The 27,674-nt window shown below is 43.0% G+C and overlaps 1 protein-coding gene across 2 annotated transcripts in view; it reads left to right on the plus strand.

Annotated features, from left to right (window-relative positions):
* Positions 1 to 27,674, plus strand: part of FRMD3 (FERM domain containing 3) — a 308,042-nt gene that overhangs the window by 184,878 nt on the left and 95,490 nt on the right. For both annotated transcript variants that reach the window (XM_047831399.1, XM_047831398.1), the window contains exons 4-6: positions 4,195 to 4,273; positions 10,463 to 10,560; positions 16,818 to 16,941. In XM_047831399.1, coding sequence (XP_047687355.1) covers positions 4,195 to 4,273; positions 10,463 to 10,560; positions 16,818 to 16,941 — 301 coding nt within the window. The remainder of the gene's footprint in view (positions 1 to 4,194; positions 4,274 to 10,462; positions 10,561 to 16,817; positions 16,942 to 27,674) is intronic.

The raw sequence follows: 27,674 nt of genomic DNA on the forward strand, positions 1-27,674 counted from the left end.
ATCGTATTTCTTCCCTTCTTTGGTTTTCTGGACGGTAGTAAAGAGAATTGCACTTACCTGCGTGGATTTAGTCATAGTGGGGAGGGTAAAAGGGAACAGAGGTGGGGGTGGTCTTTTTTCACCCCTTAAATCCTTTCTGCTTTATTCTTTATTTTCTGTTGATCATAGCATTTATGACCTTCTAATGACCTATTTATTTCACTTATTAATTTTGATTTTATGCCTGTTTATTCCACTAGAATATGTCTTCCATGAAGACCTAACTTTTGTCTTTTTATAGCTACTCTTATTTGTACATCTGAACTTGTGCCTAATACCTAGTAGGTCCTCAATAAGCATTTGTTGATTGAATTAATTAATCCTCCCTGTAGAAATAGCTATTCCAACCAACTTTAGAGTTCCTGAATTTGTTCCAGATGTTGAAGGGCAGAAATTGAAGTATAGGGTCAGAAGTTTTCAAAAATCTCAATCCTAGGAATTGCCGTAATAACTCAGACCATGGGCCTTCTAGACCAGTATTTTGATGGGATGAATGGTGATGGTAGGGCATGGCTTTTTTTTTTTTTTTTAAAATTTATTTATTTATTTATTTTTTTGACATCTGCCTCAAAGTTTGGGGTTAATCATTCATTCAGCCAGACAGAGTCCATCTTTTATCAATAATTAGCTCTGGGGATAAAAAGTTGAACAAGATATATAGCTCCACACCCTCATAAATCTTGTCATCCATAACTAGATTAACATTTTGGGGGAGAAATTATTTATCTTTTCAGCCTGATCCAGCCCTGTCAAAAAGCATTCCTTAACTTATTTGATTTGTAATATAATTTTGCATCCAGAGCCTTAAGAGAGTTTCTCAAGGAGAAGCCTGTTGCCACATTGACTTTTTCAGGCCTGGGCAAGGAGGTTGAACTTCTCGTCAGCTCAGATCCCTGGTGCAATACATGGTTCACTATGTCAAAGTCATGTGCTCCTTTTAACTTACAGGGAAACTCTTTTTCTTTTATTGGTAACATGGGGTCAATAATGCTGGATCAATATGAGAGAAAGACACAGTAGGGGTATATATGATGGTAGAAGAAAATGGATAGAAAATTTCAGACTTGAAGTTATCTCTTTTTTCTGCTGCATGCTCTCATCCCTTCTCTGATAATGGGTCTAGTGGTGAGTGTATCCCCAGTACCTTGTATTAATTTTTTCCATGATCACGTCCTAGAAAATGGAAGATGTCAGATGTGACTTTCTGTGTGACTTAGCAACAGCATATATGAAAAAGATGAAGAGTGTTGGCCAATTAGAAACTCAGAGTGAATCGACAATGAGATGAGGCTCGTGAGGGGGAGCAACAGTTATGTCCAAACTGAGGCTGGTGATGTTCCCCTTACCCTAGTGGATGTGGCAGTCCCTGGGGGGTGCTTGAGGAAATAGACAAGAATATACCCAGAATGGGGGCACTCCAAACTGTTTCATGTGAAGAGCAGTTGAAGAATGGAGGATGTTTATTATCGAGAAGACTCAGAAGGACCATAAGTACTACTTAAGAACTTCCTCCAAATGAGGGAAGGGCTTTGCATGTGACCATTAGACCATTAGAGCATTAGACCATTCTGGAGCCTGAGGCTGAGAACGAGGATGCCTGGGCTGGACTTCCTACAGTGAGGGGGTGTTCAAAGATGGTTGCCTGGGGAGCTGTCTGAGCCTCAGTGCCTGATTCCTTAGGCAAAGTCAAGAGTCCTGACTTGTAGCCAGTGAGCTCAGATACCTACCGAAGCCAGCCTAGGGCACAGTAAGCAGATATGCTGACCAGGAGGAAGAGAAAATGACAGCTCTAGTTTGGAGTCCTCTTCTGTGATCCTTCTTTCCCCAGCTTGCTTTCAGTGGGCTTTTATTTTTTCAGCTCCCCTTAAAACATTTGCATGTACCTACTGACCCAACAATTCCAAATTTGGAAGTCTGTATTATAAAAATAAAAATATAAATACAAGTACTTGATGAAGTATGCACAAGGGTGTATATAAAAATATTACAGAAATGTCGAAGCAACCTAAATGACAATTCAAAGAAAATAGTGGAATGAATTCAGATGTATCTGTAATGTGAACTACTATGCAGTTAATATAGACAACGAGTTGGATCTATGACTACTGTCCTAGAAGGATGGGAAGAGTATAGAGTTAAGTGAGAAAAGCAAGAGAAACATATGTAGCGTGATCTCCTTTTGTGAGAATAAGTTATAAAAAAAAATCCCTTACATATGTGATCATATTGGCATATATTTGCATAAGTATGGCAAAAAGGATGGAAGCATATAGGTGAAATTGTTGACAGTGGTTGGAGAGTTGGAAGGGCAAAGTGGGTGGGGACCCGAGAGACAGAAGGGACAGGAATAGAGACAAAGAAGGAAAATGAAAGGGGATGGTTTATCCATTCATCCATCTGTCTATCCATCCATCTGTCCATCGGTTATCTGTCCATCTATCAACCTATTATCTATCCATCTGTCTATCGATTATCTTCATTGGTTGTGCTTAAACATGTATTAATTTTGAAGACTAATAAAAGAAGCTATAAAGAAAAATTCCTTTTTTATGCTGTTTCCATTGTTTGCTCCGTTGTTCTTGTCTTATAAAAACTGTCTCAACCTTTCTATTAAAGACAGCCCAGAGGTTTCCTAATGAAAAACCATCAGCTCTAATCCTTTAAAGGTGGTGACTTAAACACATTAAATCTGGGGAATGTGTAAAGATTAAATATTTTGAGTTAAAACTGAACTTCTAGATATCATGAAAGATGAATGACTGGAGGATCATTTGTATTTTTTCTTCGTTGTTTCTTTGCTGGTGTTTATTTTCTCCTAGTGCTCCAGAAAAAATGTTTCCTTAAATCCAGGGAACACAGGGTTGGGTTAGAAGCATCCAACTCAGGAAATTTGCTAGTTCCTGGTGGGGAAGTAGGGCATTGAATGGAAAGAGCTCTGACATCTGTGTGTGTGGGTGTATGTGTATAATCGGTTTGTCTCTGCTGAGATGGCCAGAAAGATGCTTCTGTGTTTTCCTGTGATTTGGATGCTTTCTTTCAAATTATTTTTAAGAACTGTTTTCCATATTAAATTATACTCAATATGCATTCATATTTGATGCTGATAGTTCTCTCTGCATCATTTGTCTACATACAGAATAGCCCCAGGCATTATAGAGATGGCTGGGGATTTAACCCCTCCTTATTATGAAAGAGGATTCTTGGACAAGAATAGGACACTGTTTCCTGTTTGCATTTGGATGTAGAGTCAGAGCTGATCCCAAGTAGCCATACTGATACAAAAGCAAAACATGAGTGGGTATTTGAGATCCATAGAAATAATTATACTAACTGTCGTATTTCTTTAATTTTAAGGGGTTCATTTTATGTGCTGTTTGGAATTTGAATGCATCTTACTACACTTGTGTGCATTTATTAGATTAATATTGCAAGTCAACAGTAGTTTAGTAATTAAGGATGTCAGAAGTCCTGCAGAATCACTTAGTTGGTCCTTGAGTTCCAGATACTTAATGCAATTAGAACATTCTAGAATCATGAACCTCAATCAGAATATCAGACTGCTATCTCGATTCATAGAAATCAGGCAGTTATAAAAGCGTTTATTTTCATAGTGACTGCCTCGTAGATAATACCAAAATAATACCAAAAATGTATACAAAGTAGAATGTGTGCATGGCTGACTCATTTTTAAAATCATTTTAAAAATTGCGATTTTAGTTCAAAGGCACCATCATTTTGGGAAAACTAGTCATGTGCAGTGACATTTTTCCACCTCACAGTCTGAAAAATACTTTGCTAGGCCCAAGGCCTGAACGGGCAATTTATCTGTCACAAGGGGGTGGGAAGAATCTGAAGGAAGAATATCATTTGAAGCTGTGACCTGGAGAGAACGTGATGTGGAAAGATGTGCTAACTGACTAGGTTGCCTGTGTCCCGCATTTGCTTTGGGTGTCCTGTCAAGCGTTTTCTTTAATTGTCGCTGTGGCTTTGTTTCCCCGGGCATAAGATCTGTTTCCTCCAGAAAAATCTCTTTCTCCCTGGCCCCCACCCCCCATCCCCAAGCTAGGCTGTAACTTCACAGCTGACTTTCCTGTGTGTGTTGGAATCCATGGTCTTTTGCTGCTTTTCTCATGCCTTTTCTTTATGATGTTTCAGCTCATCCACCATACACCATGTGCTTTAGAGTGAAATTCTACCCACATGAACCCTTGAAGATTAAAGAAGAGCTCACAAGGTATTTTTCGTTTGTTTGTATGTTTCACGTGCACCTTTAACCAGCCAGGGCCTCCAAGTCCTACAGGCTAGCTGTGCCTCCTGTCTCGATCAGAACGTCTCACCGAAGCAGGCGCTCAGTTCGGCGTTTTGGCTTGGCGTGTTTCTCTTGCGCTTCATTGCCTTGGGATTTTTCAAACTGTTGTCATTGGGAGTGTAATTAACTGCACACACAAAAAGTGGTGGTTATAAGAAGGAGATATTCTCTGAAAACATCTGACAGTGGGGTGCTAAAAATAAATAGATGGTGACGGTCTTTAGGATACAGGCAAATTCATGGCTAGTGCAGCCCCTGGGACAATCTCTTGGATCTAAGCTGTTCAGGAAGGGAAAAGATCACTGGGTAGTACGGACCATCACCCCACATTCCGCTTGCTGAATGGCCAACCTTGGGGCTGTCTTCCCTCTACTTGGAGACTCTTCTCAGGCCAACTCTGAATTTTCCACTTCTTCAGCCTCTTCCCTTCTGATCTGCCTCGACTGGGACCATATCCAGGTCTCCTTCTGGGTTTTGCTTTTGAGAGCAGCCTCAGCCAGTGCAGCTGAGCAGGGTCCCAGGAAGGCCAACTTGGTGGGTGGTGAAGAGCTGACACATGCTTAGTTCTCGATGAGGCTCTGGTTAGGGGACTCCAGACATCACTGTGCACACTCATCCCTCAGAATAATCTGCATAGGTCCGAACGCAGCAGAGATGCACGGTGATACATTGGGTTCTTGGATATTTTGCCTCCTCCTATTCACAGTTCTCCAGTAAAGCTTGACCATTGTGGCACTGAGGTGACCTTGTCAGGGAGCAGATGGTTCCTTTCTCCATTATTAATTTGCACACAGCCATTAGTGAGGTTTGTGCTTGGGGACGGGGGCAGGGCATGTGTGGAAATGAGGGATACATAAGTAATGGACACTAAGTGGAGGCTGGCAGTTTGCAATCTGGCTTGCCTTGTTAAAAAAAGATTAGAACTCACGTAACACAAGTTAATTTCACCATTTCAAAGTGTACAATTCAGTGTCATTAAGTACATTCCCATTGTTGGGTAACCATCACCACTGTCTCATTCCAAAACTTTTTCTCGTCACCAAAAGGGAACACAGTACCCAGTAGCAGTCACTACTCACTCTCTTCTCCCCCAGCCCCTGACACCTGACAACCACTCATCTGCTCATTTACTCTGCCTAGTCTGGACACTTTGTATGAGTGGAATCATGTAATATGTGGCAGGGGCTGCATGAACTACCAAAAAAAAAAAAAAAAAGACATTTGTCCTGCCTTCTCGGTGCCCATAATGTAACTAGAAGAATCAAATCAAATACTAACTCTGGGCATTATTTAGTCAGATGCCACAATGGCTCACTTTTGTCATTTGTTTTTATAATTTTGTCTGGAGGATAAAAATTGAATATGTGTCATGATATAAGTTAAGCATGGATCTTTTGTTGTTGAGAAGAGTCCCATTTGAAAGTAGAAGAATATAAAGTGTTAGTTAACAACTCTAGTGAAATTCCTCTTGATTAAATTTGCTAGCATTTCCCTGCATTAGACTGAATAGCTAAGGTATGAACAGTGGAAGATTGTGAACATCTTTATGTCTCTGAAGGAAATTAAGACAATACCCTGTTCTTGCACAGATAGAAATGGGCTTTTCTTAGTCAATACAATCCTTAGAATTCAAAATGAATCTAAAAACTGTGGAATGTGGTACTTATGGCTTAAACTATCTTGAAAGAAGTTAGTCTTTTGATAAGTTGTTATTTTGTTGTAAGATTGATCTAAGGTTTAAATTGTTTTAATGTTTATTTATTTTTGACAGAGAAAGAGAGAGAGAGAGAGAGAGAGAGAGAGAGAGAGAACAGAGCATGAGCAGAGGAGGGGCGGAGAGAGAGGGAGACACAGAATCCGAAGCAGGCTTCAGGCTCTGTGCTGTCAGAGCAGAGCCCGATGCAGGGCTTGAACTCATGAACCGTGAGATCATGACCTGAGCCAAAGTCAGACGCTTAACCAACTGAGCCAACCAGGTGCCCCAGATTGATCTAAAGTTTAGGAAGAATTTGCTACATGAGAAGTTAAGATCACATTCGTGACTGTGCTTAGGGGTAAAGAGACATTGGAGAAAAGGCAGGTTGGAAGGAGTCAAACCACAAACACTCATTAAAAAAAGGATATTTGAGATCATTTTTTATTCATTTATTTCTCCATTTACACAGTCCTCTTTCAATCCTTTAGATTTCTGGGGCTTTTGTAAATGCTGTATACAATTGAATATAATCAAAGTATGTTGGTTTTAATTTTTTTTTTTAAAGAACCATTTTTTTTTTAATTTTTTTTTCAACGTTTATTTATTTTTGGGACAGAGAGAGACAGAGCATGAACGGGCGAGGGGCAGAGAGAGAGGGAGACACAGAAATGGAAACAGGCTCCAGGCTCTGAGCCATCAGCCCAGAGCCTGACGTGGGGCTCGAACTCACGGACCGCGAGATCATGACCTGGCTGAAGTCGGACGCTTAACCGACTACGCCACCCAGGCGCCCCTAAAGAACCATTTTTAAGTTCATGTTAGACAAGCAGTATCATTAATGATGACACAAGAATGTTTGCCCCAGATCTTCTTGTGCTTTTGTTGCTTAGTCTTTTTATACAGGAGTGATACTAAAAGGAGATGCAATATTACTATTTTTTGGTTGCTGTTATATTAAAAAATGAGTATCTGATCCTGAAGCTATTTGTAAGGCTCAGTGGATTATGTTGAACCCACAATAATCTATGATTATCTCTAGAGATCACTGATCTCTAGACCCAAGCTCAGACGTGAAAAGCGGATTTTCTTTTCCCTGGAAGCTTCCATCAAATTTGATGACGAGTTATGAGAGGAGAACTCACGCATCTCATTCATCAGTATATAAACTTGATAAAAGTGGAAAGGAATGCTTTTTGTTCAGTGCGTAACATTTAACACATAGACAAGAAACTTCGTGGTATTTGGCCTGGTAGCTTGCAGCCTTTAAAAAGGGAAAGATTTGATCATACTTGTGTGACCTTGGTAGTCTGAATGGTCTATGGCTGAGGTCTTTCAAGTGAGGTCCCCAGACCAGCAGCAGCAGCACCTGGGAACCTGGTCCCTGTTCCAGACCTGGGAACGGGGCTCAGCAATCTGTATTTTCATGGCCTTCCTAGGTAATTTTAAAGCATGTCAAAATTTGAGAACTACTCTAAGGCAAATGGATTTTCAAAAGTATTAGTTTCTTCTGGTAGATATGACCGTGTACCTCAGGGGGGTTAGTGTGTTCACAAAGTTGTGCATGATCTAATTCTAGAACGTTTTTATCACACCCCAGTAGGAAGCCAGTACCCATCCAGTCATTTCCTATTTCCCCTCCTTGCAACCCCCCTCTGGCAGCCATTCTTCGACTACCTGTCTATTCAGGTTTCCCTATTCTGGACATTTCGTACAATACAATACGTGGCTTTTTATGTCTGGCTTCTTTTCATGTAGCTTCATGTTTTCCAGGTCCATCCGTGCTGTGGCACATAGCACTACTTTCCTCTGGATGGCTGAACAATATTCCATTGCATGATATTCCTCTTTCTTTTATCTGTTCATCAGTTGGTGGGCATTTGGGTTTTTCTACTTGGTAGCTATTATGAATATTGCTGCTAGGAACATTTGTGTCCATGTTTTTTTGAGGACCCAGATTCGTATTTAATCGGTAGGGTCCACAGCTTGGTAGTGTAAATTTTTATTTTATTTTATTTTATTTTATTTTATTTTATTTTATTTTATTTTAGAGAGAGAGTGTGAACTGGGGAGAGGGGCAGAGGGGCAGAGGGAGAGAGACAAATTTTAAGCAGTCTCCACGCTGACTATGAAGACTGATGTGGGGCTCGATCCCACAACCCTGGGATCATGACCCGAGCCGAAATCAAGAGTTGGAGGCTCAGCCAACTGAGCCACCCAGGTGCCCCATAGCTTGGTAGTTTTTTAAAGCTCCCCCAGGTGGTTCTAATGTGTGGTCATTAGAACCTGGATTGGAACCTTATTACTCAAAGTGTGGTCCACGGGCCTGTAGCACAGCCTCACCAGGGAGCTTATTAGAAACATGGACTCTTGGGGCCCCTGGGTGGCTCAGTCAGTTAAGCATCTGACTTTGGTTCAGGTTATGAACCTGTTCCTGAGTTCAACCCCACATGAGGTTCTGTGCTGACAGCTCAGAGCCTGGAGCCTGCTTCAGATTCTGTGTCTCTCTCTTTCTCTGCCCCTCCCCCACTCACAGTCTCTCTCTCTCTCTCTCTCTCTCTCTCTCTTTCTCTCTCTCTCTCTCTCTCAAAAATAAACATTAAAAAAATTTTTTTAACTTGAAAATTTGAAGAAATATGGACTCTGATCCCCACCCCAATCTAATGAATCACAATCCACATTCTGACAGAATTTCTGGGTAATTCGCGCTCTCACAGAAGTGTGAGAGGCACTCGTGTAGGGAGCTGTCTGGGTCCTTACCTGCCAAGCGTAATGCTGTTTGTCTGACAACATACGTACCAAACTCTGGGCGAGAAATTTGTTGGAGACTGTCTTTATGCCCTGCGAACAATTCTATACAAAGTTGAGGACAAAGAGTGTCATCTGAGCCTCTACAGTGGCCCCAGTGCCTAGCGCCATGTGCGGCATAAAGTAGGTACAGGATAAAGGTTCATCAAATGGAAACACTGGTGAGTGTCTGAACACTTCAGCGTGTTCAGCATGCTCTAGGTGATCCAGTGGCCAGACCGGGGAGCTCCAGGCCTCAGGGGCTGTGTGATCTTAGCACGTTAGTCACGCTCCCTGATGTGCGTTGTGTACCTGGCTCACGCACTGGGTAACGATCAGATCATCGGAGCCCTGGGTGTGGCGACTTGGACCAGTTGAGTGCCCCCACCTGGTTCCAAGAACCTGGAATTAAAAAGAGTGGTCTCTGAGAGTTAAATGAAAAAAAAAAAAACAAAGAATCTGCACACATGCGGGGTCACGTTAGTCAGAAACCTTAGACCCCAAGCCTGAGCCTTGCAGGAAAGAATCAACGTGGCTAAGAAATATGAGGAAATCTAAAGGGGGCTTGATCAGCATGGAGAACAAAAGGGACAGTGACAAGGTGAGCCTGAGCCAGGGGTTGCAAACCTGCCTGTCCCCTCTCCCCTGGCTGAATGGGGCCCGCGCGTACTTTTTGTTTGGCACTACAGTGTTTTAAAAAACAGAATTTGTTGCATCATTTAAAATTCAAAGGATTCCACTTCTAAACCGGTCTCTTTGATTTTCTGGAAAAGCTGGCTACCCTTGGCCGGCTTTCTGTGCTGCGTCACCAGGCTGACCCTGCCCGGGAACTGGTGCTTTCCACTCTGCCTCCTGGAGCCCCTGACACTAGCCTGTTTCACTCATTATCGGGTTGCCTGGCTCTTGTGGGCACCTGAGTTTCCCGTCCCTGGAGAGGGGGACGGGGCACTGAGCAGATGACGGCTCTCGTTGTGAATTAATTGGCTTTCTGGCCTCCTAACCAAGTCCTTTTGAGATTGATTAATGTGAGTCTGTCTGCCCCTGAGACTAATCTCTGGATACTGACTGAGTCCATTTCCTGACTCTCTGTTTCACAGGGAGCGTGGGCAACGTGGACCTGAGGTGGGATGGATGTCCCCCGTCCTTCCAGGGACTGTGGCTGCTGGGCCCTGTGGCTTTCTTCTGTTCCCGTGTCTTTTTTTTTTTTTTCTTTTAATTTAATTTTTGTTTGTTTATTTGAGAGAGAGAGACAGAGAGAATCCCAAGCAGGCTTCGCATGGTCAGCGCAGAGCCCGATGTGGGGCTCAAACTCACAAACTGTGAGATCATGACCTGCGCCGAAACCAAGAGTCAAACTCTTAACTGACTGAGCCACCCAGGCGCCCGGCTCATGTCTCTTTAAAAGGGGCCAGCCACCCAGTTTTGGAAGCTGCCACAGTCACTTCAGATTTCCTCAATCCAGAGGGCCCCTCAGTTTGCCCTGCTTGTCCTCCCAGGGACCTGGTGTGGCTCAGCCACTCCACGGGGCTGGGGCGGGCGCTGCCGGTCCAGCTGGACAGAGCATGAACGATCCTTCTGCTTCTTCCAGGCCTCAGCCCAAACACAGGGTGACTCCTTCTCGTTTTGTATTGCAGGTATCTTCTGTACCTGCAAATTAAAAGAGATATTTTCCACGGTCGACTGCTCTGCTCCTTTTCGGATGCTGCCTACCTGGGTGCCTGTATCATTCAAGGTAAGTGTGGCTGTAGCTGCCCACCTGCTCTGAAGGGAGGCCGGGGGCTCTGTGCTCTGAGTTCTGACCACCGGGTGTGGTGCCTAATGGGTGTCACAAGGAGGAAAAGTTTGTCCAGGGAGGTAGGTGTCAAATAGGGGTCATTTCAGACATTTGAAATGAAATTCCAAAAAAAACAATTATATATATATATATATATATATATATATATATATATATATAATGTTTAGTTTTTAAATTTATTATATTTATTGTTTAAAAATACTTTTAAAAATAATTAAAAATATATTTGTATATAAATTATAAAATTACACTTAGAGGGGTTCCTGGGTGGCTCAGTGGGTTAAGCATCTGACTGTTGATGTCAGGTCTGTCTTTTTTTTTTTTTTTAATTGTATTACATCTTTTTTCATGTTTGTTTATTTTTGAGAGAGAGAGATGGAATGCAGGTGGGGGAAGGACAGAGAGAGAGGGAGACACAGAATCTGAAGCAGCTCCAGGCTCAGGTAGCATCATGAGGACAGCACCAGGCTAACAGTCTGTCAGACTCGGGTCCAGCCTCCCTTCCCATCTGCTGGCTATTTCACCACAGACAAATTATTTCAGCTCTTTAAGCATATATTACATGGGGTGGCGTTTCACGCCTGTGTGAAGATTTCACGAGGCTTCCTTTCAGGGTTGAACGAGCCCCAGAGGATGGGGCAGCAGGAAACTGTAAAGGCATATGACCCAGGGTTGGCTTCTGGATGTTTCTACCTATAAGGAAAACCACCTGGAAGGCCGTCTTCTGGGCCCAAGGTGGCGCATGGCCCGTGGGGGTGGTTCTAGGACCCAAGCAAAGGATGACTCAGGTGCTCTGTTCCCCTGGGCCAGTGGGGGGCAGCTGGCAGCAGCAAGTCCTGTTTGGAGGGACTCAGGTGATGCAGCCATTTGCTGTGTGGATGCTAATGACATGTTGATGAGAGAAGGGGAGGAGGAGGGAGGGGGCAGGGGAAGAGAGGGGCAGTTGTCAAGTGAGCATGTCCTGTTTATAAAGGGTCTAGGATAACAAAGGAGCTTATGATGGGTCTTAAGCAGATCGTGACAGACGTCTGCCTATTATAATTCCAAGCTTCACTCAGAGCTTAAGAGAGAGACCCATCGTTCCCCTGGGGTTTCACTGTCGCCCACTACGGTCCCTGTGGGGTGCTCTGTGCTGTGAAATGGTTCCTTGGGCCCTGTTTCTGGGGTGGGGAGGGAAGCTTCCTGAGAATTCTGAAGAGTGTTGTCTGTGTTGTTTTCTCCTTCCCCTGGGGTCCACCTGGTGCTGCACAGCGCGTTTGGCAGAGGTGTTCAAACCCGTGGAGATATTCAAGTTTGAAGTCAGAACTACAGTGATAGGGTGATGGGACATAGTCATTCTATCTGTCCCAAGGTGGAGTATGTGTTTCCCCAAACCACCTCTCTTACAGCAGAGCTAAGGGATGTGAGAACCCATAGGCCTCCTCCTTTCCGGTGAGATTGCAAATTCCTGGTTAGGGTCCACCGTCCTCTGTAAGGGAAAAGCAGATCAATACTAATCCAAGCAACAGACCAGCACATGAGCATTTCAGAACACATTTAGGCATTAGTGAATCACGGTCAAGTCTCCAAGGACAAGCTCAATATGGATCTGTAACGGGAAACCCGCCATCCTATTTTGTGTTTGAAATAAAGCCACTAAGTCTCCCTCCAGACAATCAGGGCCCTCGGCGCTATTACCCCTGACCACATGCACAGATGCTGTGGAGAAATAGAGCTAGAAATGGACTGGCAGACCTCGAAAGGACCCTTCTGCTCTACGATACAGCAGTGGGCCATTTGTAGCAAACCCAGTAAAAGCTGGATTCGTGAACTTCTCTGATGCTTGGGGTGATATTTCCACAGCTCTATAGATCCTTACAAATGCTGATAAAGATCTGGACCTGCTTATGCTTAGAGAGAGAGAGGGAACGTGGAGGAAATGACTAGAAAGCGAGAGGCCATGTGGCTGTTCGTTGACTTCTTACTTGCTAACGCTGTCTGAAGGAGCGTGTTTGAAGCTTCGCAATATTCTTGGTATATGAAAACCAGGCAGCACCCAGAGTGTTGCTGGTTGTACGTACTGAACACAGTGAGCAAGCATATTCAAGATGTCCAATGCATTTGCTTTCATAATACAAACTGCAAGACAAATACACAAAAACCCTAGGGATCTATTTATATCTTTTCTTGGTAAAAATAGTATCTTTCCTGTTCCTTCTGCAGAACAGCAACATGGTGGGATTTTTTTCTGGTCGACTGTGCCTGGTGTGTTCTAGAGTTTCAGAACTGAATTCGAACTCAGTTCAGATTTCACCTCCTCTGAGAAGTCTTCCTAGACTACTAAAGCAGCCTCCCTCCCACGCGTCATTCTGTCTCATACCCCTTTTTTGTTGTCTTCTAAGCACACATATCTGGAATCATGTTATTGTGCTCTTTTTGGAACTTCTTAGGCCTTCCCTCTATGTAGAATCTAAGTTCCATGGAAGCAGGACTCGGGGTGCAGTTTTCACCGTAGTATCCCTGTGTCTGGCACACAGGACATTCTTTAGTACTGATGTCCTGAGTGAACAGGGCACTTGCCTAAATTGCACTGATGTAGGCTTTATTTCTATATTTGAGAAAGAGCAGTTGGTTCCCTACTTCATTCACTTATTTGTTTGCGTGTTCTCTGAACGTTTACCGAGCAGCTGCTAGGTGCAGGCACTGCTGTACAAAGTCCCTGGTTAGGAGGGAGCAGTAGGGGGCACACACTGGTAAATGGCAGTGTGATGTGTTAATGGCTCAACAGAGGAACACCCAGGTCCCTGCTATGACCTCAGGAGGGTGGTCAGGGAAGGCTCCTGACAGAGTTGACCCTGGAGCTGTAACATCCTGTATCTCTTGTTCTTTTGGAATGAGTCCTCTCCAAAGTGGGGGCGGGGGTGGTCGCATTACCTGGCTTGCCCTTTAGACTTACTAACGTCACCCAACTGCACTCATCCTTCTGCTTCAACTCTGGGTTTTTCTGAAAGTTAAATTCCCTTAGACACGCACTAGGACCTGCTTCAAATTGCAAGGCATCCGATGTGCCTTTGTCACAACTTTACCCTTGCTTACCCAACTCCTCTTGGTATGGAAAACAAAGTCTGGATAGTTACAAGTCCTGAATCATTTATGAACTGCCTTTTGCTTCACGTGAAGTCCGAGTTAAAGACACTCTTTAAGGGACAAGAAAGCAGGGCACGTGATGCGGGAGGCACTGACATTTGCCTTGTTAGCAAACGAGTGCAGGTTCCAAGGCAGTTCTTCTTTTAGTTTTCTGGCGTTTTCCAACTTATTTGCGATGTTTAGCAGTACAGAGACCCTTCCCCCACTCCCGGCCAAACAATGTCTTCCCTCACCAACCACCAGGTAAGCTGACATTTGCATCCAGCGCGACCCAGTAGGGTTCATTCCCTATGAAAAATGGAGACACTGGGGGTTATACCATCTGCTAAATTTTTAAGTCCATAGCTGACTCACAGGGTGATACGTATGTGTAGGTGTGGGTATAGGTGTATTATATGTGTAACTTAGGTTGAGTTAATCATCAGTTGATGCCTCATTCTCTTCACTGGTCCCTTTGGGTCCACCAGCTGATTGATTTTCCCTTTTCATTATTCTCCATTTCCATTCCTAAAGGCAACAACTGGGTTCATATAGATCTTTGACTTTGCATACATCCTTATAAATGATTACATCGTGTTGTGTGTATACCCTCTGAAGTTTTGTAAATTAGATGGGGCTGTAAAACTCATTTTAATCCTTTTACGCTCAACACAATCTATTCAGGTTGCTGGGTATCCTTCTCTTTTGTTGCTTTTAATTGTTAGAGTATCCATTAGGGGATGTTGCTTGTGTTTTATTTATTGCTCCTACCAACAACGAATATCCAAGTTGCCTTTGAAACCTTTCCTGTACACAAGAATTTTTCTAGAATATATGCCCAGAAGTGGGATTAGTGGGTGATAATATTCGACTAAACATTCCCAGTTTACTCTTTAGAAGAGCTACATGCCTCAAGGATCCTCCAGAAGGTGTATAAGTGTTTCCATTACCTCATATCTCTGCCGACACATGGAATCATCCGACTTCCTACACTTTTTGCCCATCTTTTAGGTGTAAAGTGATGTCTTGTTTTGGTCTCCCATAGTTCTGATTACTCATGAGTTTGAACCTCTCTCTCTGTACTCATCCTTTGGCTTTCCCCTTCTGTCACTTGATCATTTTCCTACTGGTCTTCCTGCCCATTTTCTTATTGATTGGTAGGAATTTCTTCTTTATTCTGGATATCAGTCCTTGTCGGTTTTGGATTTTGCAAATATATTCTTTCAATTTGTCATCTATCTATTATTTTGTCTAGGACTACCTGTGATGAACAGAAGTATTTTGATTTTAATATGATCTTGTAGCAGGATTCTGGCATAGACTCATGACACCCAGGCTTTTCTTTCCAGAAAGCAACTTTATGCATGCCGGCACTGCACAGTTGGGTTCATACCCAAAGAACAAAGCCCTGAAGGCCACATGGCATTGTTTTTTTTTTATATATTTTTTACTTCTTTGTCTCCCATATATGGTAACACGCAAACAGGCAGTCTGATTAAGTGGTCTCATGTTATAAGGTCTTGAGGGATGTTGTCACCTACAGGTAAAGCCAGGTTGCCTTGAGGTTTTTTTTTTTGTTTGTTTTTTAGGGAGGGGACCCTACCACAATCCAATTAATCGATTTCCCTCTTATGGTTGATGGCGTTTTGGATCTTATTTTAAAAGTCCTTCCCCTGTAGGATATACATTTGAAGTAGTTTTAACAACTCTGTAATTTGAATTCTATTAAGAAGCTTTAAAGAGCTTTGCTTTCCTCCCAGTTTTGTCCTTCTGTAGTCATTAGATGATTCAACAATGAAGGGACAGTAGATACAAATTACAGAGTTGGACGTGATTTTGCAGATGTGCTCAAGGCATATTGATTCCTATCTGCTACAAAGTCGTGTTGGTGGTAATCAAGTTCTTCTAATACAATTTTCCCACCATCTTTTAATCTTTTGTGGGCCATTTCTGCCTGAGACACTTGCCTCTTTTGGCTCATTCTCCTCAGCAAGCTTGTGCAATCCATAAAAAGCATCCCCTCTGCCAGAGCATCACCTTTGCTGCTCCAGGCTATGGTTGATGCACATCCTAGGTCCATCCTTTTTTTAAATTTTTTTTTTAACATTTTTATTTATTTTTGAGACAGGCAGAGACAGAGCATGAACAGGGAGGGTCAGAGAGAGGGAGACACAGAATCTGAAACTGTCTGTGCTGAGCTGTCGGCACAGAGCCCGACGTGGGGCTCGAACTCACGGACCGCAAGATCATGACCTGAGCTTAAGTCAGCTGCCTAACCGACTGAGCCACCCAGGCGCCCCAGGTCCATCCTTTCCTAGAGCCTCTAGGAGCTCAGAGATGTGCCAGTATTTCTTTTTTCCCTTAAAGACCTTCTGGGGGTGCTCTATATTAGAATCCAACAACAACCTTCATCTGGTACACTTGCCCATGCTTAGATTTATACTCTTTAATCTGAAGAGCATTCCATTTATTTTTAAGTGCAGTCTTCTTAGGTGCCTTCATGTTGTGATTTTTTTATTATTATTATTATTGGATGCCCCACACTTGCACAAATCTCAGAGCAGGGCAGCTCCAGCCAGAGAATTCCTAGACTCAGAGAATTAGCTATGAAACGAACCTTGAGGGACATCCAGTGGTTTCCAACTACTATCCTGGGTGACATTTGGAAATCCTGGGGGCATCTGTGGTGATCGCAGTGACTAGGTATACCACTAACACTTGGTACCTGAAGGGTAGGGGTGACAAATGTCCTATCTGCCTTGGAAGGTCTGAAACGATAAAGAATTGTTTAACTCCCAAAATGCCAGTAGCTCCCCATTGGAAAAAAAAAAAACTATTTAAATTCCTTTATTATATAGATGAAGAAAATGAGACCTGGAGAGGTTGGCAAGTGTCCAAGCTCCTACAGCTAGATCTGAGCTAGAACATGGGCTTCTAGACACGCAGGCTGTGGTCCTCCCATGGATACAAATACGTTTTGTTGGGTGAGCTCTTCCCAGCTCTTCGTTTGGGTGGCAGGAGCTATCTCACAAGTACGCTACCCTTGTTGTTTTAAATCTTTCTCTCTCTTTATTTTTTACTGATTACAGCTGAGCTCGGTGATTACGATCCTGACGAGCATCCCGAAAATTACATCAGTGAGTTTGAGATTTTCCCCAAGCAGTCACAGAAGCTGGAAAGAAAAATAGTGGAAATCCATAAAAACGAACTCAGGTAATAGGGGTAAACATTTGGAAGAATGATAGAGGTGAGAAAGTATTCTCATTGCAGGGAATGTGGAAATTGTACTGTGAAATAAGAATATTGGTGATGTATGGCTGGACCGTTTCTGGCGGCAGAGGGATCTTTCTGGGCACTGTCAAGCTCTCCATCAATAACCATCTCAATAGCATGGGGTCCCCTGGGTAGCTGTTTATGAACCATCAGCAGTTATTAGAGCCCTCTGTTTTCCAATGGGTTTTAACCATGCTGCGTTTCTGTAAGTGAAATCTAGGGTACATACGTGAGTGATCTTTTTTCTGTTTTGAATTTGCATTGCCTTGTCCTCTCCTGTGTCCGTTGCTGGAAGCTTTGACTTCCAGATAGGGTAAAATCCGTCGATGAGATTTCCTTTCAAGATGACAGATTTGGTGTCTTCTCTGTTCCTTGTCTGTGGTGCTCCAGGTTGATTGCGATTGCGGACTACAGAGCAGTGACATCGGGAGTAGTGAAATCGCACACAGGACTCACTGTGTACCAGGCAACATTCTGAGTACTTGTACATAGTGACTCACTTAGCCTTGACAGTGACTTAGCAGATAAGTACCATGATAGTTTCCATTTTACACATGAGGGAACTGAGGCACAGAGAGATTAAGCATCTTACCCAAGCTAGCAAGTGGCAGAGTCCAGATCTGAATCCAGGTAGCCTGGCTCCAGAGTCTGTGCTCTTAATCCTTGGGATGCTTCTGCTCTGCGTAGGCTACCAGGTATGACATGAGCATGGGGAGGAATCCTTGCCAACTTGAAATCAAGTAACTCAGGTGCTCTAGTCTGTAACTAGGATTTAGATCTGTGCAAGTCACAGAAAAATTCACTCTGATAATGATCATGGGCTTTGCTATGACAAGTATGGACAAAGACCTGCAAGAACGGAGACGCCTCCATCTTCTGGACCTCCGGTAATTATATATAAAAAAGAAACAGTGTCACCGGATTATGAATTCCGGAACAAGTAACCGTCCCCTTGTGGCGGGAGTGCTCAAATTCTACTTTACGCAAGCACTCCCCCTTCTGGAGAGTCTCAGGAGAGTATATGTGTGGGCATTAAAGGTGGCAGCGTATTTCAGCTTTGAAAGATGACCTTTGTTCTTAACAGATAAAGATGATTAGACATCAAAAAATTGTACTGACTTCAATTTTATTTTTTTTTATTTTTTTTTAAATTTTTGAGAGAGACAGAGACAGAATGTGAGTGGGTTAGGGGCAGAGAGAGAGGGAGACACAGAATCCGAAGCAGGCTCCAGGCTCTGAGCTGTCAGCACAGAGCCCGACGCGGGGCTCGAACTCATGGAGCTGTGAGATCATGACCTGAGCTGAAGTCGGACGCTCAACTGACTGAGCCACCCAGGCACCCCAGAAGTGTACCGATTTCAGAAAGCAACATGCCATCTCTGTGTAATTAGGAGTATTGTCTCCTAATGAAAAGCTTTATTGAAAATATAAGACACTGACTATTCTTTTTACATTGTGGGGACGTGAATGCTAGAGTAAAAATAAAGTTCCGATGTTCTAGCTGAGGAGTTTGTGGACCAGCAGTGTCTGGGCAGCACAGGGTGAGAACCTCTGGGTGAAGGAGTCACATCCGCTGTGTGGATTGGTGGGAGATGGGAATCAAAAGGTCTGCTGTGACCGGAATTTATGGGAGCTCAAGTGCCCGGAACATAAGATATTAGTAAACATTTATTGAACATCACTAGATGCCAAAACACTGTGTGAAGAGTCTTAGGTGTGTCCTCCCAGCCCTCCTAAGCTCTACAGGGGAGGTGCTATTGTTCCCAGTCTGAGGTGAAAATAGCACAACACTGAGTGGATAAAGGACTTGCCCTGTTAGCAGTGAAGTCAGGACTTGAACCTTGCTCTTACTTGACACCAACACCCATGCTCTTATCCACTGTGCCGAGCAGTCATAAGCCAATCAGATAAGCTGTTGGTGTTCCACAGTGATCACCATGGCAGTGGTGCCAGAGGATGGCGACCGTGAGCAGGAGGACCAGTTATTTCTGCTTGCCAGACAAGAGACGCTACGGACCTGAAAAAGAATAGGAGTAGAGAAAATTGAAAGGATAGAGTTTTGAGCAACCATACTTCAAGACTTGGTGACCTCCTGGATTTCGTGAGTAAATGAGTGAATCAGAGAAGATGCCAGGTTGGTTTTTATAATCGGAAAGCTGTAGATTGGACTTTGTACCAGCACCTGACTTTGTTGATAACCCTGAAAGTAGTCCTCATGCACCAGGAGAAAAGAGGGGGTTATCAATTAGCCATGATCTATACATCTTGGAAGCAAATGCCATGGCTTGATCAAAGCTGCTACTCGGAAACACTACACATTTGTAACATCCAGAAAGCCCTTATGAAGAAGTGAAAGTTGTATGTTGAAGGATGAAATAGCCAGAAGTAATGTGACATTGCATGGAGAGGTTTAGAGGGTGATTTTGAATTCTTATGAATTTTTGCTCATCCTCAAGTAGTTGTGCATTTCCTTCTGCATCAGTACAGCAGAGAGAGATTATAGGTTTGGATGGGAAGATAAGAGAAGAATGAGCTGACAGTGCAGAGGGAGAGAGACTTTCTAGAATTGGTTGGAAGGCTGCCATAGAGACAGGTTATTTTGGGGAGTCAGTGAGCACAGGTTTTGAAAGTGTTGATTTTCTGGTGTGGGAAATTGGACGTTTGGTTGGATCACTTTGCAAACCCAACAGTGTCAGGAAGGAGTTGTAGAGGGAAGACAACCATACAAGGCTGTACCAGAGTGTTAACATCTTACTCTCCAAGGTTATCACAGCACCTGTGACCCTCCCAACTCAGCAAAGGGATACTGTGTGATCACTGAACTATTATTACAGAAACTTCCTGAGAGGATTCAGCTGGCATTTTGGGGGGTCTGAGGGACCCCCAAACTAACCTCCTGCTTCCTACATGGCTTCTGAACCAGTGGAGAAAGAAAACAAAAGACATGGCAGGGGGGACACAAAGTTCAGCAGAAATAGTGATGATGATTTACAGTGAGATAAATGTACTCACCTGTGGGGGTTCACAATCTTCTGCCTTTTTACATGATTGGAATCCTTCTCCTTATGTGCGCTCTGGGGAAGGGACACAACTATGATTCTTTGGAGAAAAATAACCAGGGAGGAAAAAGAAAACCACTGTCCCTGGGAGTCTACACACTGCCTTAAGTTGGAACCAAGATGGCATGATAGGCCACCATGAATAAGAGTTTTTTAGGGAGAAGAAAGTGAGAGAGTCTCCTTGGAATTTTGAGGTGCTTGAAAATAGAAGACCAAGGGTGTAGTAAGAATTGTTATCAACTTAGATTCCTTTTAGATGTTAAGAGATTTGTGAATGAAGATTGAAATTTATGGCTGGGTCAACTTTGCTTCCTTAAATGTGCCATCTGAACAGGAGGGTAGGGAGGGAGAAGTCACAGTTTTGCAAATCTACCAACATGGTTATTGATCATCTCTATATTGGTCACAATAAACTAGATTTTGATCAGGGAACAACTCCAAAAGCTCTGTGTTTAGAATGAGCGAGGCTCATTGTTCTGCTAAGTGTCCCTCAGATGTCAGCTAGGGGGTCTCTGCTCACCATTGTCACTCAAGGTACTCACAGGTTTGAATTTGCCAGTTGTTGAGCCAAAGGGAAAAGAGAGTTCTGGAAGGTCTTCCTTCAGCTTGTGGCCATAACTAGTCACATGGTCCTACCTAATGGCAAGAAAGGTGCAAACTGGAAATAACTGGCAAACAACTCTTAGTGGCTTTTGTAATCTCATTACCTAATAGGATTTTTTTAAATGTTTTTATTTAATTTTGAGACAGAGAGAGACAGAGCATGAGCAGGGGAGGGGCAGAGAGAGAGGGAGACACAGAATCTGAAGCGGGCTCCAGGCTCCGAGCTGTCAGCCCAGAGCCTGACGCGGGGCTCGAACTCACAGACTGTGAGATCATGACCTGAGCTGAAGTCGGACGCTTGACCAACTGAGCCACCCAGACACCCCTGGATTTTTTAAACTTTTACTTAATTAAAAAAACTTTATTTTTTTAGATTCACAGCAAAATTGAGTGGAAGGTACAGAGTATCTCCTATTCTCCCTGCATAGCCTCTCCCGTTATCAATATCCCCACCAGTCTTGTCTTTGTTGCAATTGATAAACCTACCATGACACATCACCCACAATCTGTAGTTTGCCTTGGGGTTCACTCTTGGTGTTGTACATTTCATGGACAATAGTATAATGACATGTATCCACCATTATAGTATCATGCAGAATGGTTCCACTGCCCTGGAAATTCTCTGCACTCTGCCTGTTCACCTCTCCCTCTGCCACAGCCACCGGCAGACAGTGATCTTTTTACTGTCTCCATAGTTTTGCCTTTGCCAGAATATCATGTCATTGGAATCATACAGTGTGTGGCCTTTTCAGATTATCTTCTTTCACTTAGCAATATGCATTTAAAGTCCCTCCATGTGTTTTCACCTGTAGCTCATTTCTTGCTGAATGATATTCTATTGTCTGTGTGTTCCACAATTTATCCTCTTGCCTACTGAAGGACATCGTGGATGCTTCCAAGCTTTGGCAATTATGAATAAGGCTGCCATAAACAGTCATGTGCAGGCTTTTTGTGTGGACATAAATTTCCAACCCCTCTGGTAAATACAAAGGAATGCAATTGCAGGATTGTATGGTGAGAGTGTGTTTAGTTTTGAAAGAAATCACCAATCTTCCAAAGTGGCTGCATTCCTACCAGCAATGAATGAGAGTTTCTGTTGCTCCACTTACCCTCCTCACCAGCATTTGGTGTTTTCAGCATTCTTGATTTTGGTCGTTCTAATAGGTGTGCAGTGAAGAGTGTTTTATTCAGAGAGATTTTATACAGGCATCATTGGGCCACCTACTAACTTGTAAACTAGAGGATGTAGGGATATGTGATTCACATTATTGAATACAGATTAGGGCTAAAACTCACTGAGGCTGAATGATTCTTCTTGATCATGGATAGATAAATTTTTTGGCTTTCTGGGTCACGTGGGATCTCTATTACAGCCACTTAGCTATGATTTTGTAGAGCAAAAAGAAGACCTAAACAACACATAAATTAGTGGGCGATGATTCGATAAAACTTGATTGACGAAACAGATGGTGGGCCAGATTTGACCCATGGGTGCTAGTTTGCGGACTCCTGCTCTGAACACATGGTAGAGCAGGTCTGGAATCAATTTCTGCTTCACTGTCCTGCCTCTGTAGATAATTTTAAGACAAAAGATCAGTATTTTTTAAAACTACGTTTAAGAAAGAATCTCTTATGATTTACAGATTTCATTTGAGTGTGGTACGCAGAAATGAGGTCCTAGCATTGGGGCTGCTTAGCAATAGGTTATTCTTCCTTCCAGAGCCCTCTGGTGGCCAGAAGGAGCTGTTGCCACAATCCCTAGGGGTGTGACAATTCTGTTATTTTTTTGTCTGTCTTGGTTACTGTTTTCCACAGCTTTAATCATGGCCATGTGGGTTAGAAGGGAATGGAATACCCATTCCATTAGTCCTGAGGGTTGATGATCAAGAATATGATTGATTTTACTATCGGGAACCCTGAGAGGCTTCTCTGGAGGTTTTCCTACACTTTCTACTCAGCTGGTTCTCTCAATACCAGTTTATCAGATTTCTCATTAGAGGCAAAGACATTTGGATTAGCTTCAGGCACAGGTCATCAGCTTTCAAATATTCAAAAGTCTCACTTGGTGGTGAAGTGGTTTTGATGAAGTATATTCCCTGTCCTTAAAAAGCAGAAAAATCATCCAATTAGCTACCACCATAATAATCTGATGCAGTGAGGCTTGTCCTGGAAGCAATAATGACACTGAGTATATTTCATACAGAGTCATTATCTTTTTATTTTTCAAAATTCACATTCTCTGTAAATCATGTGCTTCCTGGCAAGGATTTATAGTGTCAAAAATGTCTAGTCTTCTAGAAATAAGTGATCTGCAATGATAAATACCCTCTACCTGTGCTTCTGATGAAGAGATTATAAGAGCCCCCTCAGGAAATGTTTTTTGTGCAGCTTGGGGAAGAGCGTTTATTGTATAAAAGGAAAATGGGAAAGATCAGATTACTGTACAACTTCTAATCTTTCTTAAGATGTGCTTTTAATCATCTCTACTACCTCCTTCCTGTGCCCTTTCTTTTCTCAAGTCTCTCATTTTAAAGCCCTAGAATCTCTTTCTCTCTCTCTGAAAGATCATAAAATCCATTTCCATTCTCTGTTGTTATTTTGCATAGGAATTGGAAGAGGGAATTACTTGGCATCAAATGCTCCTCCTGTGAAAACTGAATCCTTGTAGTATGTGGCTTAGAGTCAGGGACATTTCTAGGGAGGGTTGGGCCATGGGCAAATCATGTGTGTGTCATGTATGCACCCAAGCCACCAGCATTTTTATATAGGTAAAATCTAGCTACAGTGACTTGAAAGGAGAAAGAGCAAAGTCATCAAAGTGCAACATGGCTTTGAAGAAGGGGAGAAGGATAGTATTGACAGCTTGACTCAGCCATGACTTAATACATTCTTTGATCCCCCCAACATGTGACATGTAAATTATGCATGGTCAGGGCCGCCTGGGTGATTCCGTTGGTTAAGCGTCCAACTTCGCCTCAGGTCATGATCTCATGCTTTGTGAGTTCAAGCCCCACGTTGGGCTCTGTGCTGACAGCTCAGAGTTTGGAGCCTGCTTCAGATTCTGTGACTCCCTCTCTCTCTGCCTCTCCCCCACTTGTGCTCTGTCTCTCTCTGTCTCTCAAAAATAAATAAATGTAAAAAAAAATAGACATAGTCAAAGACTTTTTGAACTTTAGATGAGCTTATAACAGTGTATCCATCCAGTGATCCCTCTGTCCATCCACATACTCATCCATGATTCATTCATGCATCTATGTGTCCATCCATCCACGTACCCGTTCATGACTCAGACATGCATCCATCTATCTGTCCGTCCACCCATGCACCCATTCATGATTCATCCATACATCTATTTGTTCATCTATTGATGCAACAAATACTTATTAAAAGGCAACTCTGTGTCAGAAACTGTGGTCATGTTGGATGACCTAGCCCACTGATCCTCAACTGCTTCACCACCAAGCTGGGATCCCCTTCATCATCTATACTCTCCCATGCCCTCATGTTTTGAAAGATTTTATCTAAAAAACAATATTCACAAAGTAACAATTAACTTGTTTCCTTATTTTTATTGGTCATACACAGCTACAACTACCACCTAGAGCCTTTGAATATCAAGAGGTCACTAACCAAAAGCCAAAAACTTGACACTCAGTTATTGCACTTGTGGGACTCTTGGAGTCCAAAGCAGGGGTTATAAAATGACAGTTGTTGAATTATGCTGTGACTCAGATGTATGGTGTTTGGGCCAAATACATTTTTCAAAATGGCATCAGTTGCCATAAAGCCCCAGCTTTACTTGTGCCTGGGAGATATGGTAAGGGCAGACCTTCTCCTACGCAGCAGTGCTTGGCCAGACCTCAGCATCAGTTCTCTGTAGGAGACTCATTTGCTCTCCAAATCGCCACCATCCCTGCTTGGCTCATTCACCTTCTCCCTCTGTTGGTTGAGTTTGTGACTATCTTCTTGTACCAATAAGGAAACGGATGCCTGAAAAATTAATTTATCCAAGGACCTACAGATAAGAAGTAATAGACCTTGACCTAAAACCTGAGTTTTCCTGCACATCTTCCTAAGAGGCTGCTCTCCTGGAAGCTTTGTCCTTGCCAGGCCCCGGGGCATTACCACCGTCTCCCTCATAGCATGGCAGTTACCCAAATGAGTAGTGTTCTGTCTAATGCTCTCATAAGAATGGTTCCCAGTGGTCCCCAAGGAGTTTGCAAGAGATCATGTTCCTCTCTAAGTAAACAAATAGAAATGACAAAATGGGGACTCTCATTCCTAGTTAGGACATAGAAAAGCATGAGACATTGATTTCCCCTAACACCAAGTTAACACCACAAACTACATAGACTACAGAATACTGTTTTTGAAACCAATCTGAGAGAAAAGAAACCTAAATACTAAAATCCAGAATGTCTTTCCTAGGACAGTAGAGACCTGCACTTGCTTTCACTTCTGATGATATGGGAGGAGGAGGAGGAGAGGGAGGAATATGCCTTAGGTGGGGTCAAGGGGAGCTAGCCAAATCCTTAACGAGCCTTTGATGGCCATGAGTGGGCTGACTTAACGGATTGAGACCACAAAGACTCCAGCTACAGAGTGAGTTGCACTTTCCCACCACCATTTGGCCCTAGACCTTCACCAAGCGAAGAGGGAAGAAGTTGGACAGGATCAGAGAGGTAGGTGAGTGAAACTCTTGCAAGACACTCCAGACCTTCATCCAGCACAGGGTAGCTCTTGCCAACAGCAGAGAAAGGACCACAGGGAGGTCCTTCTGAGGGGCAGAGGGCCAGTGATGGTTCTAGAAAGCAAAGGAGACTCCTTGAAGCTCAAAACGTTGACAGCAATCCTATAAAGCATAGAGAACTCTCTGTGGAGTCTAATGGGTGCTAAGATCCCAAGCCCTGCTGAAGGGTAAGTTCTGAGAGCACTGTCAAGCATTTGAAGCCAGTGGTGAGTAAAATCTAAAGTTTTCAACCAAGTTACAGCAAAACCTAGCCTAACTTAGCTTGAGAATTCTACTTTGCTGAGTTTAATTCTGCATCTCAAAGACCTGAATGGATCAGATGGAACCAAATCCGCCCCTTCCTGCCAACCGTGCTCCAAGCAATCCAGATCCTTGCTGGCAAGACCCACACCCCGTTTAATTATCATACACAGATAATAAGAGTGTTCCTTTTGGAAAAAAAAAGAATACCAGGTAGGTAGAAGGGAGATAGATGGCTAAATACATGATTACTCGACCTCACCTAATTTATTAGGAAAGCATATTTTTAGAGAATTGTTAGCTCTTACAGAATTCACCTAATCACTGGTGTTTCATCTAAATGTCTCGTTAGAGACACTATTAATCTTAGCAGAACAGTTTCTGATGTAAGATTCAAAGGATAGAAAATCATTATTTTCCATTACCAAAAAGAGTTTTTGACAGAAACAAATGTCCAGAGGGAGATCTGAGGAGGCACAAAAAATGTGTTTAACTGGTCTTAGTGTCTTCCTGAAAACCTGATCACTCACTGGCTTCTTCCTCCGTGAGTCAGGGAGACTCAGTTTCCAGTGTCATCGGGGTCTCCATCTTTCCTCCATGGTTTTGTACATCTTTATACTCTGAACATTTGCAGTTAGCCTTTCTCTGTGTCTGACTTTTTAAGATAAGGTCTTTTCAGTGCTTAGCTGTTGGAGATCTGCAATCAAACCCAAGGCAAATGATACCCACTTGAGGACTTTTATTTTAAAGAGGGGTCTTTGCTTTGGTGTGAATATCTTGACATGCTTCCTGACATTTCCCTCAGCCTCATGATTCTTATTTCAGTCACGTGCTGAACTAATGCTGTTCAGAGGGTGAGGGGAGGCCATACTCTGTGCCAGGCATTAGTCTGCTGGCTTTTTATCTGTCAACCTCTTACTCTGTACACCACATCTTCAAGGTGTAGGCACTATTTTTACCTTCATTTTATGGAATCAAGGAGATCAGCTTTAGTTGTTTTCTATTTCTGTGTTCACTTCCTACCCTTCAGAATTCAGCAAACTTTTTCTATACTTGGCTGCTTAATAAACACTTCAGGCTGTGGAGAACATATGATTTCTTAATGGTTACTTATTTTGGGGAGGAAGAGACAGAGTGTGAGCAGGGGAGGGACAGAGAGAGAAGACACAGAATCCGAAGCAGGCCCCAGGCTCTGAACTGTCAGCCCAGAGCCTGACGTGGGGTTCAAACTCATGAACTGTGAGGTCATGACCTGAGCCAAAGTTGGATGCTTAACCAGCTGAGCCACCCAGCGGCCCCCAGAACATATGATTTCTGTTGCAAGTTCTCAGTCTTGCTGTTGGAGCATGACCACATCCATAGACAGTATGCAAACAGATGGGTATGGCTGTGTTCCAGTAAGAGTTTATGGTAATGAAATTTGAATGTTACATAATTTTCATGGGTCAGGAAGTACTCTTTGTTCGATTGTTTTAAACCATTCAAAAATGGAAAAACCAATCTTAGCTCAAGGGCTGTACAAAACCTGGCAGTGGTCCGGATTTAGCCCATGGGCTTCAGTTTGGGGATCTCTGGCCCAGATTAAAACTGAGACCTCACTGCTCTCATCAGGTCCGAATATCAGGTACCTCAGATGGATGGCTTCATCACTGATAAGATGCAGTGTTTAGAGTTTAAAAAGGGTTTTTATAAGACCTGATAGAAACCATTTCATTTTGATGAGCTCTGCGATGGCATGACCATATCATGTTGGTAGTGATGGTGACAAAGGCACTGAGCAGTGAACTTCACCTCGGCATTTACTAGTTGAGGAACCTTGAGCAAGTTACTTTTCCTTTTTGAGTGTCAGAATCCTCATCTATAAAATGATAAGAATTTCTCCTTTATGAGTGCGTGACAAAATACATATATTGCTTTACAACAGAAATGATTATATTTCGCTTGGAACAGTAGAGTTTAGTAAAAGGTAGCCCAGCATGCATATCTGTTATGTTCCTAATCCTGTTTTGTTCAGCAGTACT

Source organism: Prionailurus viverrinus, chromosome D4, assembly GCF_022837055.1.
Source record: "Prionailurus viverrinus isolate Anna chromosome D4, UM_Priviv_1.0, whole genome shotgun sequence".
Taxonomy (NCBI): Eukaryota; Metazoa; Chordata; class Mammalia; order Carnivora; family Felidae; genus Prionailurus; species Prionailurus viverrinus.